Source organism: Cyprinodon tularosa, unplaced genomic scaffold (assembly GCF_016077235.1).
Source record: "Cyprinodon tularosa strain WSP-4 unplaced genomic scaffold, ASM1607723v1 ctg652, whole genome shotgun sequence".
Lineage (NCBI taxonomy): Eukaryota > Metazoa > Chordata > Actinopteri > Cyprinodontiformes > Cyprinodontidae > Cyprinodon > Cyprinodon tularosa.
The window spans coordinates 81,945-95,790 of record NW_024039399.1 but is presented as its reverse complement, the minus strand read 5'-3'; the positions used below and the strand labels follow the sequence as shown (position 1 = coordinate 95,790).

The 13,846-nt window shown below is 39.8% G+C and overlaps 1 protein-coding gene across 1 annotated transcript in view; it reads right to left on the bottom strand.

Annotated features, from left to right (window-relative positions):
* Window positions 1-13,846, bottom strand: part of rtel1 (regulator of telomere elongation helicase 1) — a 39,675-nt gene that overhangs the window by 21,180 nt on the left and 4,649 nt on the right. The window contains exons 4-15 of the mRNA XM_038308997.1: window positions 9,545-9,626; window positions 9,102-9,162; window positions 8,946-9,021; window positions 8,773-8,857; window positions 7,931-7,996; window positions 5,818-5,974; window positions 5,237-5,275; window positions 5,072-5,147; window positions 3,427-3,524; window positions 3,233-3,288; window positions 1,668-1,739; window positions 1,407-1,488 (exon numbers count right to left, since the gene is read on the bottom strand). Coding sequence (XP_038164925.1) covers window positions 1,407-1,488; window positions 1,668-1,739; window positions 3,233-3,288; window positions 3,427-3,524; window positions 5,072-5,147; window positions 5,237-5,275; window positions 5,818-5,974; window positions 7,931-7,996; window positions 8,773-8,857; window positions 8,946-9,021; window positions 9,102-9,162; window positions 9,545-9,626 — 950 coding nt within the window. The remainder of the gene's footprint in view (window positions 1-1,406; window positions 1,489-1,667; window positions 1,740-3,232; window positions 3,289-3,426; window positions 3,525-5,071; window positions 5,148-5,236; window positions 5,276-5,817; window positions 5,975-7,930; window positions 7,997-8,772; window positions 8,858-8,945; window positions 9,022-9,101; window positions 9,163-9,544; window positions 9,627-13,846) is intronic.

Genomic DNA, 13,846 nt, shown 5'->3' with positions numbered 1-13,846 from the left:
AGGAACAAGTGCACCAACCACAAGTATTGAAAATTTTGTAAAGTGTATATAAATTTGTGTAATCAATAATAGAACAACCTTCCTCCCCACCCATGTCTACACTCCCCAGCCCCTGCCCTCATCTCCACCCTCCCCACCCAGTGATGTCAAGGCATTAAAGAAATAGCAACAATAATAATAAAAAATTATAGTAAGAAATGAAAATAAAGTGGAAATAAAGTAAATAAAAAAAATAAAATAAAAAAAATTTTTTCGCTGTTTTATCTGTCCAAATCCCTCTCACCAGGGCTGCTCCATGTTTATTGAATATAAAGAGAGTCATTTCGGCTTGTTAGATCAGACCCGACTGGCTTGGTGCGTTGCGTTTAATGGTACCACGTAATTTGGTGGGTCAACCAGCTCTGGCGTTCCAACAGCATGCTGATCAGAGCCGAGGCAATTTTAAAGCAGGTTGCTTGCTGAGTGGTTTGACCTGGTTAGACACGCGTCACTGAGCTTTTCCCACTGCCACTAAAAGCCGATTGTTCCCGGGTTTAAACGGGTCTTTCGGCCAGTGGGAAAGGGATAAATGGTTTCAAGTCTTGTGTTACTTATTTTCCACCAAGCAGCCAGAACTTCTTTTGATATTTCAAATAAATCTTCAATAGATGGTTTCCAGACTTTTAAAGATGTTCTTTGGAGTTTAGCTCCAACCTTTGCTCTTTGTGTCTCTCTTCCTCCATCTGGTTTCCCCTGCTCTGCTCCACATTCAGTCCCTCCCTCCTGCATCAAACTCTTCTAAAAATATGGAGGTTTTCTTGTTTTTTTTTTTTTACTTTTAGGGTTAAATATTACAGAAACTTTTGTTGCCTTCAATAAAAAAGTTCAGACCCGTCACACAAATGTAGCTATTTCAGAATTTTCTGGCCTCATGGCAGCCTGTCACAAGATTCAATCAAATGATGAGGTGAACAAAATGGGGTCTGAGTTTATGATCACAAAACAACACAAGAACTGCTTATTACAAATTAAAATCAGTGTGATCTGTTAAGATTCCAAATGCAAAGGAAACTGAATGTGTGATGGGTTTTTAGACTGAAGCAGCTACTAGAGACCATCGGTCGGTGCTCCCCTCCAACACGCATTGCAGTTTTAGATCTGTTTTTTTCCATGTTGTGGCGTCCAGACCCTCCCTGGTGATTTCTGCTTATGCTACAGACTGATTTCTATTTTTGGCTTAAAAAAGGAAGAAAAAAAAACAAAGAACCTGGGGACATTTAACCTATAGACACACAACATCAGCAGAACTAAAACACCCTGGAACATGATTGATGATCCCCTTCAAAAAGTTAAAACATTTTAATTGTTAAAGAATAAAAGCATCAGTTGGGATCATGAACATAAATTGACGGTTTTTTTATGAGTACCTTGTTTTTTTGATGACGATGCAGACCACAAATCAGAGGTCTGTTTTTTTTTCTGGAAGCTGTTATCACGGTGGATGTGAACCTGAAGACCATCACACCAAATGTTAGCTTAAGATTAGGCTTAGCAATAACAGGACTCAAATAAACTGAAAGGAATCGTCCATCAGTTTTAAGATATTACATGAGTATGATTAGTGTAGAAAGAAATAAATAAAAATGACATGTTGAAAAAAAGCAGATGTTGGTTTGTTATGAACAGACCTTGAAATGGGCGGTGTTGAACTCCCTCTGCTTTTGTTTGTCCTTATCAGAGCTTTCTCCCACGAATACCAACTAAAAGACCAGAACAGAAAGAAAAGTCACTGCTGCTCTAAAGTAAACTGTAGGATAATCGCACACAGACAGCATGTCAGCAACATGATTAAAAGGAGCGGATTAGATAAGAGGGGTGACGAGAAATGGGAGCTTAAAGAAAAGTTACTGGGACCAAAAACAATAAGCGTCTTCATTCTTTATAAGAGAAATTGAAAAATATTGCTAATCTGAGCAGGAAGAGGAATCCCCCATTGTGAGCAGCGCTTCATTCATTGCCTTTTAGAAAAAAAATAGTTTTAATCAGTGGAACAGAGAAGGTAGGCTTCCTATGTGACACAGAGAGAAAAATCTTCCAACCTCTGATTTTTTCATGCTGTGACCAAAACCTCATGGTAGAAGCAAGGTTTGGAGGATTGGACTGATTAGAAACTGGACGGCTAGCTGGAAAGAAGCTGCCTAAAATACATATTTGACCTGAGTGAAGTTGGCCCCCCCACCTTCTTCAAATCAGACAAAATTAGCGTCAAACGTTTGTGCTACGTTTGTGCAGCAAAAAGTTTAGTTTCTGCTGCTTTGGATTTGAAGATTTGAAGAAAGTGGGAGGGGAGGTTGGTTGACCTTTGATGACCTCTGGAAATATTTCTTTATATCTTAAAATGATAGCGGCACAAACGAAGAAATATTGCTGCACAAACCAGCACAAACGTAGCACAAATGTTTGACACCAATTTTGTGTAATTTGAAGAAGGTGGGGGGGCTGGTTGACCTTTTGACCTTTACATTTTCATTAATATCTTCAAATCCAAAGCAGCACAAATGAAAATTATTGCTGCACAAACCAGCACAAACGGAGTTAATTGACACCCATTTCGTCTGATTTGAAGAAGATGGGGGCGCTGGTTGACCTTTGATGACCTCTAGAGATATTTCTTTATATCTTTAAAACGATAGCGGCAAAAACGAAAATTATTGCTGCACAAACTAGCACCAGCTAAATGGAGAGGGGAAAATAAAAGGAAAACAACTGCATACATTTTATAAAAATAGAAAATGAAAATAGGAGAATTACATTTTAATGTTTGACAGGTAAATTACTGTACAATCAGATTTATAAACTATGACTTTTAAATCTCCACATAAAAATAGGGTTTGAGAATACATTTTCAAATTGCAGTATTTAATAATAGATAAAAAAAAGTATTAAAAAGTAAATATTTCTCTAATAATCAATTTAAAATGTGCAAAAAAGGGGGAGTATTGGCCTAGTGGGTAGAGCAGTGGGCTTGTGCTCTGAGAAGGTTGCAAGTACCCGGTTCGATCCCTACTGCCTCCACTCTGGGTCACTGAGCAAGACCCTTAACCCCACACTGCTCCCTGGGTGCCACACAAAACTATTGAAGTTGGTTCTCTAGTCATATGATTCAAATAATACATTGAAAGACGTTTCTTTTTTTTTTTTTATGAACTTTCTTGTCCTCCATATTTTCCATTGACTCCTTCGTGCATCTCACCTGAATAATATCAACCAGCTTCTGTAGCCCCGCTGTACTGAGAAATATTCCTGGCTCTGGTGAAAAACATACGGATGGTTAAAAAAAGGTAATGGCACAAATATAACCTATTCAAATTATACGTTAAAGCCCAGAAATACAACAAAGTCCAAAGCAGATAAAGCAACAAAATGAGAATATTTGGTCATATTTACTTCCGGCAAAGTGTCCGATGATCTGCTCCAGAGCTTCGAGGACGTCTGTCTTGGTGTGTTCGGTCAGATATGCTTTCTCCAGCAGCTCATAGATGAAGCTGACAGAAAGGAGGACACACACACATCTGTGCTTAGTCTAACGCAGTTATGTAGGGTGTGATCTACTAAGGGTTTAGTTCATATCAAATAATTAAATTAGAAGGCATTGCATTTAATGAGCATGCCTTTATGAATAGAACATATGCTGATCATCAGAACGAGCAAAACAGTGGGAGAAAGCAGTTTCATTGACTTTAACCGACAGTAAGAGAGGTTAGTGTTGACTGATTATCACCAACAGGAGACTTTGGGGCCCTGGTTCTGTCAGACCAGCATACCCATAGTCCTAGTTTATCCTTTTAGTGTATCCCTTTAGTTTTGCAAGAAAAAACTATTTAAGTACTTAGTTTTTGGTGTTTTCAGTGCACGCCGTCATTCAGACAGCGAGCTCAACAACAGCCAGATGCATGTCTCCCTCCGCCTAGCTCCTAGCTGGGCGGAGGGAGACATGCATCTGGCTGTTGTCAGGTTAGTAGGCCCTAGCTGTCTGAATGACGGCGCGCACTGATACGAACAGAGAGAAAATAGGACCAATTGATAACGACGTGTGACTTTTTCCACTACAACGTTTTTGGGATGCAAAAATATCGCTCTTTTGAACACATAATGTTTTGGGAAGAGAAACGTTTTATTTCGCTGGCTATAGCAAACCTGCCGGACTACTTTCGGCTTGACCAAAACTGGACGAGAACTCTGCTCACAGGACGCTGCCAGGGGTAAGTCAGTGTGATTGCATGACACTGGTGATGGGGATGCCATACAGATTCATGTGAAAAATACCGAACTATCCCTTTAAATTGCTTCTTTATACATAACTAAAGGGACACACGCCGGTCAAGGTAGTTTAAAGTCTATATTTCATACAAAACCAAAGGGATTAATGCAAATCTGGCGTCTTGCACATGCATATTGACTATAGGTATGCTGGTCTGATGGTGTATGCTAATCTGACAGAACACCGCCACAAACAGTCATGTTCTAATGGCGTCCTTATAGAACAAAATGTAGGTTATGAGCGCCATCACAGAATGAAAATTCACAATCAGAGTTAGCTCCTCTCTAGTCATTCACACTTACAGCACTGTTTACAAGTCTCGACTCGTTCCTAAACTTCTTCTAATAATTCCGGTTATTAGTCTTAGAACATTAAAAAAAAAAACTTCTAACAAACAGAAAATGTGATTTTATTTATAAGGAAAGCTTTCTGAAATCTACTTTTTTACCTGTTATTATTCATTCATATATCAAATATGGACAGTGAAACACACAGGGATAAAGCCAATGTGTTGTTTGAGGTTTTTAGGCAAACATGCTAATTGTTTATCACCAATGTCTATAACATTATTTTCTAAATGCAAACTGCACATTTTAAGACCTTTTAAAAAATGACTAAAACCTCATGACAACCACTGGAGGGCAGATCCACTAAAAGCAGACAGGACAATCTGCCTCTTTGGAACAAAATATGAAGGAATACATTTTTTAAAGGCTCTGCTCCTTTGATAGAATTAATATAATATTGAGCAGATTATGTTGTAAAACGTACATTCCAGGTTTGGTGATGCCTTTTTCACTCGGAACGTCATATGAATCGATGGCAGCTTCCAGATCCAGCAGAATTTCTGTTCAAGCAGACAGAACATCTCACTTATTTATAATAAAACATGATCCTATATTCTGATAAATAACGTTGCTCAGAAGGAATACTCACGTTTGATTTTAGCAATAGTGGTTATGTTTAATTTTGAGCCTGAAAAAAAGATAGAAATGAAAAGAAAATGTTTACTTTTTTATTTATTCCCAATCCAGATCCATAATTGAAAAAGAAGATATGAGACACTAAGAAAGGCTCGTATCGATACCCAGAAAACAAATATTCAACACTTGATGTCATTTTCTACACCATAGAGATAAAACATTTTAATAATTAAAGGCATAAAAAATACTTTTCAGATGAAAAATCTTGCTGGAAAAATAAAAATAAGAGATGCTAATATTCAATTCAGTTCAGGTTATTTACGGTAAATAGTGTCAGTTCACAACATATTAAGGCACATTACAGAGACAATTCTGTCAGAGTGGGAAAACCATCAATAAGTGTCTGAATTCATGGGAAATAAAACAACCCAAATATAATCTGACAAAATGTTAAGGTCTTGTGAGGAATTATTGTTTTAATGAACAAATAATCCAGAAAATTAACAGTAGCAAAATTCTGCAAACAGCACCTGTCTTTAGCACCGATGCTACACTAGTTCTGCCAGTGAGCCAGAGAACCATCAGAGGTCTGACCTGAGCTCAGGGACTCTACGTTGAAATCTTCATTGATGGAGCCTCCTTGGCTCACTTCATTAGCCTCCTCCGTCAGGAGCCGGTCTACGGCCGTAATGGCAGAAGCAACGTCATACGGAGTCAAGTCAAAGGATGTTGATTCTTCACATGTTTTCTCCTGCAGAGATCAGAGAGAAAAAGCCCATAACTTACTCGTCTTGTTTGGTCCGGAAGGTGAAGCATTAAATTCGTCATCTTTTTTTTATTTTATCTAATAGTTTCTGCAAGCAGAACATCTGGTTACACCATCTCTAAAGATACAAGTCAACAGCTATAAGCCAACACTGTCTAGCATCGAGCGTTTTGTCTTACCATGAGTCCCTCTCTCAGTCTAAGGTGTTAATGATTGTCCAAAAGTGGATTGTACAATAACTGATTATAAAATAAAAACATTACTTAATCTGAGCATTTAATTCTTTGGCATTTTATGCTTTCCATCGCAAATAAAAAAACAACAGAAATATGTTGCCTGGAAGTTAATAAGAAACTGAAATAATAACAAAAATTCCTCTGAGTAACTCCCCCATAATTACATATAAACTTGAGGAATTTGGAACAAAATATACTGAATAAAAAAAATATATTCAGACTGAGTGAATTAGTGTTACTCTGTATTCATAAAGACACCTAAACTGCTTTGATGAGCTCCTATAGCTCAGTGAGGAAAACAGCTGATCCCAGGCTGTTCTTTCCTTCTAGGCTGTTCTTCTACCTCGTTTTAGTGAACTCAAACATATTAGAAAACTTACTTTTTGGTTGACAAAAGCTTGTTTAATTTTTCAATTGGGTCCTCACAAATAATTATTTTTTTTTTAACTACCTAAGAAATAAAAATATTTTCCTGTAATGCACTCGTGGACCATTAGGGGTAGGCGTGCCCTCGGTTGGGAATCACTGGCTTAAAAGATCAAACGCTGCTGTGAAATAATGTAGCATTTGCTGCAAACCCTATTAAAACGATCAGAGCAGCCAAGCTAAGCTGAAACAGACTAACTGGATGAGCTGAAGCGCCTAACTTTTCCCTAAAGGTCCCTTCCACAACTTTCAGTGGAATACTAACAACTATTTAAAGAGACACTCAACTACATGATGGCACTGCTCCAGTAAACCAGTCAAACTGGTAACAAGTTAAATCTGCTGGAGAACAGAAAAGCCTAAAGAGTGGAAACATGAAGCTAAACCTCAAACGAATGAAGTTCACAGACAGAAAAACTTCAGTTTATTTGCTCAGAATAATGTTTCTCCTTCGTGTTTTAACATTTTTATCATCAATAGTAACAGGTACATTTAAGGGGAAATTTTTGCAAGAAAAAGACCATAGCAATCATTCTTTTTAAGAACTCAACAATAATATGAATAATTACCAAAATATTAAAACTTAAAATTCAGAATAAATGAACAAAAAGGACAAAGCATCCAAAATTATTTTACACCATCAAAATTCTATTAGATTCTCATTATTTTTAACACTAGTGACAGTTATCTGAAATTCTTCTGCCAAATGTTTGTGTTCATGCATTTTCCCTCTTGGGCTTTCTAATCTGAATACATAACAATTTAAATTAAACAAACTTGTCTGGTTCAGTCGAAATTCAAAGTCAAATTCCTTGTTAGTGCACAGAATCGCATCCAATTAAACTGGTTCTGATTCTGTGCATGAAGAGGTGAAGCGCTAAAATGACCAGCACAGAAAACCCCTCATCATCTTTTCTGTTATCAATAAGGAAGATGATAATCTCAGTAAACATAAAAAAAAAATTTGACCCTGACAGAAGCGGACAAGCTAGAACCACCAGGACCCGTCAGAACCTAAAGAAATTGAACCCAAAATGCTCTAAACTAAAAAGAGCTACTAATGTGTTCAGGTTAACATGGACATGATCCTATAGCTTAAATGATGAGTCTGCATAGAGAACAAGGCGGTTCAGCCGGTTAAAACCACATGTTGCTTAATGTGATCATCACTGTGGATTTGCTGATCAATCTCCAGAGAAAGCTCCTTTGTCCGCCATTCAGACGAGCCTCATAGCATCCGGATCGATCAACAGATTCAGGAGAAGGAAACAGATCTTACCACATTGTGAGCTTCATCGAAAATGACCACAGCTCCATTCAGCTCGATATTGTGCGCCCTGCGGCTCTGTGGAACAAAGAGAAACAACATTCCTTTACTGCTTTCCGGAAAAAAACGTTCTTTTGTTGAGCTTTAAAACCGTGATCTATGACCCACGTATTGTGTACTTGGGCTTGCTGGAGAGTGAAGAGATACGCAGGAAAGACCTCAAAATCTTGATAGTGGGAGCTAAAAAGGCCATTAAGACCATTGGTTCAAAAGTGACCCTCCACAGCTGACACTATAGATAGCAATAGTAGAGGAAATCTTCACATGGAGGATATTACCTTCCACCTGAGGATCAAGTCCAAATACCTCAAACAACTTTGGAGAAAGTGGCTTGATTACATAAATCGCAAAGAACTTACCCTCAATAAGTCTGGAACACTAGACAAACCTTTTTAAGACCTGTGTGACCCCCACATTCACTAAACGCGGACTCTGTTATACCTTTGCTGTATTTCTGTTGCCCTTCTCCGTTCACATTCCTGTATGTTTTATGCAAAACTAAAAAATACTAAATAAAAAACAAACAAACCATGATCTACAGATAATTAGAGGAGGTGAACTCATCCAGTTGAGACCAATGATACAAACATTTTGATCAAAATGTTCTCTCACTGATCGTCTCAGCTTAGAAATTCTCTAATAAATTCAAGGAAAAGATGAAACCATTTCACGCCAAATGGAAAGATCTGTCGGTCAGAAGGACTGTGCTTTGGAGAAATAAGCATTTTTATTCTATTCCCATTAAAGCAGATTTCCATAGAGACGGCTGATTAAATTCAAGTGCCTCAGCTAACCTTTGGATCCAGCAGGTAGTTGTATGGCATGAAGATGACATCAGCTTGCTGCTTTAGAGACCGGCTCAGGTAGTACGGACAGACCCTGCAGAGATACAGAACGTTCAGATAACATGGATGGTTTCCCAAACTCCGGGAAAACAAGGAGGTTAACCAAAGCTACCAAGCTTGACCTTTGTTTGTTGCCATATTTGACCAAATCCTCCACATCGAGGATAGAGTTAACCAAGTCCCTGTCGGTACTCGTCTCTACAGGAAGAAAGAGGAAGAGGAATTTCACCCCCATTTGATCATCGCCGAGACGAACTGCTCCACTAAAAGATCATTACCTTCAACATTGTTATAAAACACACACGACCGGGTCGACACTTTTTGTCTGCACATGTGGACCTGAAAGACAAGTGATTCCAGAGTGAATATCCTTCAGCTTGGTTAGTACAATGATGTACTTTCAGCAGAGTCACTGCAGTGATAGGTGGCAGGATAGGAGGGAGGAACAAAGGAAAGGAAGGTAGCAGGATAGGAGGGAGGAAGGAAGGTAGCAGGATAGGAGCGAAGGAAAGGAAGGTAGCAGGATAGGAGGGAGGAACGAAGGAAATGAAGGTAGCAGGATAGGAGGGAGGAACGAAGGAAATTAAGGTAGCAGGATAGGAGGAAGGAATGAAGGAAAGTAAGGTAGCGGGATAGGAGGGAGGGAAGGAGGAAAGGGAGGTAGTAGAATTAGGGTCAGCATTAAAGGTCACTGGATCATCTAACAATTAGTCTAACTCACCTTGATGTGGTTGCTCTCCTGACGCATCACTTCCTGGTTGATACACAGCTGCTCTCTTGAGCCCAGCACACACACCTTGGGCCTGATTCAACAGAGAATTACAGGTTCTGATGCCGAAGTCCACCAAGTTTCACCAGAAATACTGAAAAATACTGGTGAAAAAAGAAATGGTCCTGCACACTAACCAAGTTACTGAGGGAATGTAGAAGCCAGGTAGCCGAGCTAACAGGCTACAGTTAATCTGCTGCCGAGGCTTGGGGAAAATCAAAAAAGTTCAAACTGACTCATGCTTTTAGTAAAATGTTGAAGGTTTGAGTGACGTTCAGTTCTTGTAAGAAGTTAAAGGAATAGTACACCCAAAACATGATTAGCCTTCATTTTCTACTCACCCCCATGCTGAACACTCTGGAGTACTTTTTTTGATATCTCAAATGCATCTGGAGATCTGGGAGGCTTCTTGCTGTCTGCTGACATTCAAATAATGGAGGTGCCCAGTAGCCAGGGTGCCATTCCGAACTTAGTCCCGCCCACAAAGTTTGAGGTCGGGAAGTTCGGTCTGGCTCTGCTCCATAGTAGCGCGAGTATTATCGCCCTTAGTCAGGCAATCCAATCAAATTGTCAGGGCGGGCTTTATACGATGATGGACAGATGACCAACAGTAACGTAATCAACCACGTGACCAATGCGCGCTTGGGCGACAACAATAATGGCTGCTGCTGTAGAGTTTAGGTGAGTAGATTCTGCTATTAGGTCTGTTCTAGAAGATATCGACAGCAAATTAATTTTAAAAGAGGAACAGAGAAACGCGATCAAGGCTCATCTTATTCTAGGCGTGCAACTGCACGCTTTGATTTTTGTGGACAACAACTATGCCTCGCTTAACATACGTCACGCACTCCGTTGCTCTTACTGGTTGTAGGTCTATCCAATTGAGTGCAGAGGCATTTTTTTTCCTGGTTCGTTCGAAACACGCCCCATAATCACAGCTCTATGGAGCAGTATCAGACTCATATTCTGACTAGAATTGAGTAGGACTACGTCAGGCTAGGTGCCCAGCGCCCGAGGCAGAAAGGTCCATAAAAGTCCACAAAAAACGTGTCAATATTCCTCCATACTGCTCGTCCAATGTATTCCAAGTGTCCTGAGTGGGTAGCATCCAGAATTTACTCGAAACAAAGTCATTTAGAATGTTTTTAGAGCATAAACAGTAGTGTATAGGATTTCCTGAAAGCGCGCACATGCGCGATCACGACGCTACGGAAGCCGGCAGACCAAACCAGCGCATTCAGCTCGGCAAAGAACTCATGCTCTTCCTCAACACTGAAGTCCTCAGACATTTTTCTTTCGTTGTTTCTTTCTTTGCACAGGTAAACGGCACATTTCTTCTTCTACGCTTGCATTATTGGCAGAGCAGACGCTGAATGCGCACTTTCATCTGGTTTGGTCTTCCGGCTTCCGTAGCGTCGTGATCGCGCAGGTGCGCGCTTTCAGGAAATCCTATACAATACTGTTTATGCTATAAAAACATTCTAAATGACTTCGTTTCGAGTAAATTCTGGATGCTACCCACTCAGGACACTTGGAATACATTGGACGAGCAGTATGGAGGAATATTGACACGTTTTTTTGTGGACTTTTATGGACCTTTCTGCCTCGGGCACCATAGACCTCCATTATTTGAATGTCAGCAGACAGCAAGAAGCCTCCCAGATCTCCAGATGCATTTGAAATATCAAAAAAGTACTCCAGGGTGTTGTTCAGCATGGGGGTGAGTAGAAAATGAAGGCTAATCATGTTTTGGGTGTACTATTCCTTTAAAATCTCCCCACCATTATCCATTTCCATCAAACTACCTCAAGCTCAGTCTTTTTGTCTTTTGGAGATTTGCTGCTGTGTTTAATGGCTAAATTGCAGGATCTTTTGCGAACCCTTGCAAGCAGGAGCTGTTCTTGTTTGCCATGTTTTTCTGCAAAGATTTGTCTGCCTAGTTACAAATTTCCTAGGTGCAGAAATTCTTTCCACATAGACGCAAGCAGCACAGAGGGGCATGGAAGCTCAAAACGGACCTCGTGGACGGATCAAGCATAAACCAATCACCAGTCTGAGCATAGCTGAGAAATTTCTATCAAGGTTTCTATAGACGAAGACTCTATCTGTAGGATGATAGACCATCATGTCATCTTTTCTCTAGAGTTAGAAATGTCTCAAACTTTCCCAGACTGCTGGATAGAACTTCCTGCTCTCCTCAGGCCTATGCTTATTTCCTTCCTGATGCATAAAACACAACCACACTGTTGCATCTTTACTGTAAAACCTTTTGTTTTAATAAAGGGGAAACTTTTATAATCCAATTGCTTTCTCCAAATTTATAGCATATTTAATGCAATAGAATTTTTTTTTTTTAGCATAAACGATTGCAGCTGACGCTCGGCCGTCTGAAATCTGTCAACTGAAAAGTTACTTTAACAATACATTAAAAAGGAAAAGACTTGATGAAAAAGCAGTGTTACGCTGGCATAGAGCCTGTCAATAAAGCTACATTTATGCCTGATGCTTCAACGGTTGTGCAGAAAATGAGACGCCGGATACGTCTGCCAGACATGTTCACAAGTCATTTTTTGCAAGTCCAAGTCAAGTCTCAAGTCTTGAGAGCTCAAGTCCAAGTCAAGTCTCAAGTCTTGAGAAGGCCTGTCGCAATAATCAATTAATCGCACAAAAAATTCTAATCACTTGATTCATTTAAAAAAGTGCAATAATTTTCATGCTTGCTTGTTTCTCCTTGTGTTTTCATCTCCGTCACTGAGACGGTATAGCTTAAAGGTCGCTATTATATCTATGGAATTATCATTATCTTGAACTGCTAAATGAAAAATACAATTAAAAAAAGCACACGCAAAATTTTTTTCCAGATAAATTTTGCATTTTCTTACAGTATTTACCTGACATTTGTGGTTACAACTTTTTCTAGTTTTAGCAGTAAATGTCTGCTCTTTTATTGAAAATGAGGACTGTGGAAAAAAAAACAATCACAATCCTGCCGTCCACGTACTGTTGCGTCAGTGACGTCAGTGTGTTGCACAGGGAAAAATATGGTTTATGGTTTTCTTTCATTTAAGTGTTAGTTTTATGCTTTGCATGTTTGGAGAGGAAGATATGATTTGTTTTTCTTTGTATTTCCTTCTTGAGCTTTGCATGTTTTGATGTTTCTTTTTTATATGATTGTTTTCCTTTATTTTAGACTTTTGAATTTTTCCTGCATGTTGGGTTGTTTTGGTTTGTTTTCCCCTTGTGACAATCCATGCGCACTGGACTGAAGTAGTTGTCTGAGGAGGCGGAGTGCATTAATTGCGCTGCGTAATTGCTGCGCTCAGGTGTGAGCAAGGGCTGATTAAAGCCGACATAAAAGGAGTCTGAAGGAAAGGAGAAGGAGAACGGAATCTGCAGGTGACAGGCATATATCTTCCGACGGGATTTTGGCGCGTGGATGCTGGCGTTCTCCTTGCTTCTCTTTTTAGCTGGATCGGTCTGGAAAGGGGTTTGGCACGCCAGGGAGTGGAACAGTAACCTGACAACAGCCAGATGCATGTCTCGCTCCGCCCAGAGCTGGGCGGAGCGAGACATGCATCTGGCTGTTGTCAGGTTAGTGGAACAGTGCTGGAGCCCGCAGAGTCTGTGGATCAGCCAGTGGGTGCTGCAGGCTGATCACTCGCACCAGAAGCAGCATAACAAGCGGAGCCCAACTTCCAGCCTGTGATTTTTAAGGAAACCTCTTGAATTTTAGGTTTTATCAGGAGAAGAAAAGGGCTGTTTTATCATGCCACTTTTGCTGTGGCTTTTGTATAAATAAAACAGTTGAAGTTGAGTGCTTCACGGTTTGGGTCTTTGAGTTTTTTTTTTTGTTTTTTTTTTACCTCTTCTGTGTGCGGGTAAGGCGAGCGGCGATCAGTCAAGTTAGTAAAACAAAAAACACTTGAATAAGTGTTTTTACACTGGAATAAAATATTGTTCACAAGTCGGAAATCACGAGTCTCAGTCGAGTCTGAAGTCCTTTAAATGCAAGTCTAAGTCGAGTCTGAAGTCATTAAATATGCGACTTAAGTGCGACTCGAGTACGAGTCACAAACTCGAGTCCCCATCTCTGACGTCTGCTGCTTTTCTACTTGTGCCCAATATTATGGCCCTTTCCCTGTACAGCACATGACATGAGGAAGCAGAAAAATAACCCTTTCCAACTTTTTCAAAGCCTCTTTGTGTCAAAGAGGTACAGTAACTGCTTCCCAAGAGATTTTCGCCACTCTGTTG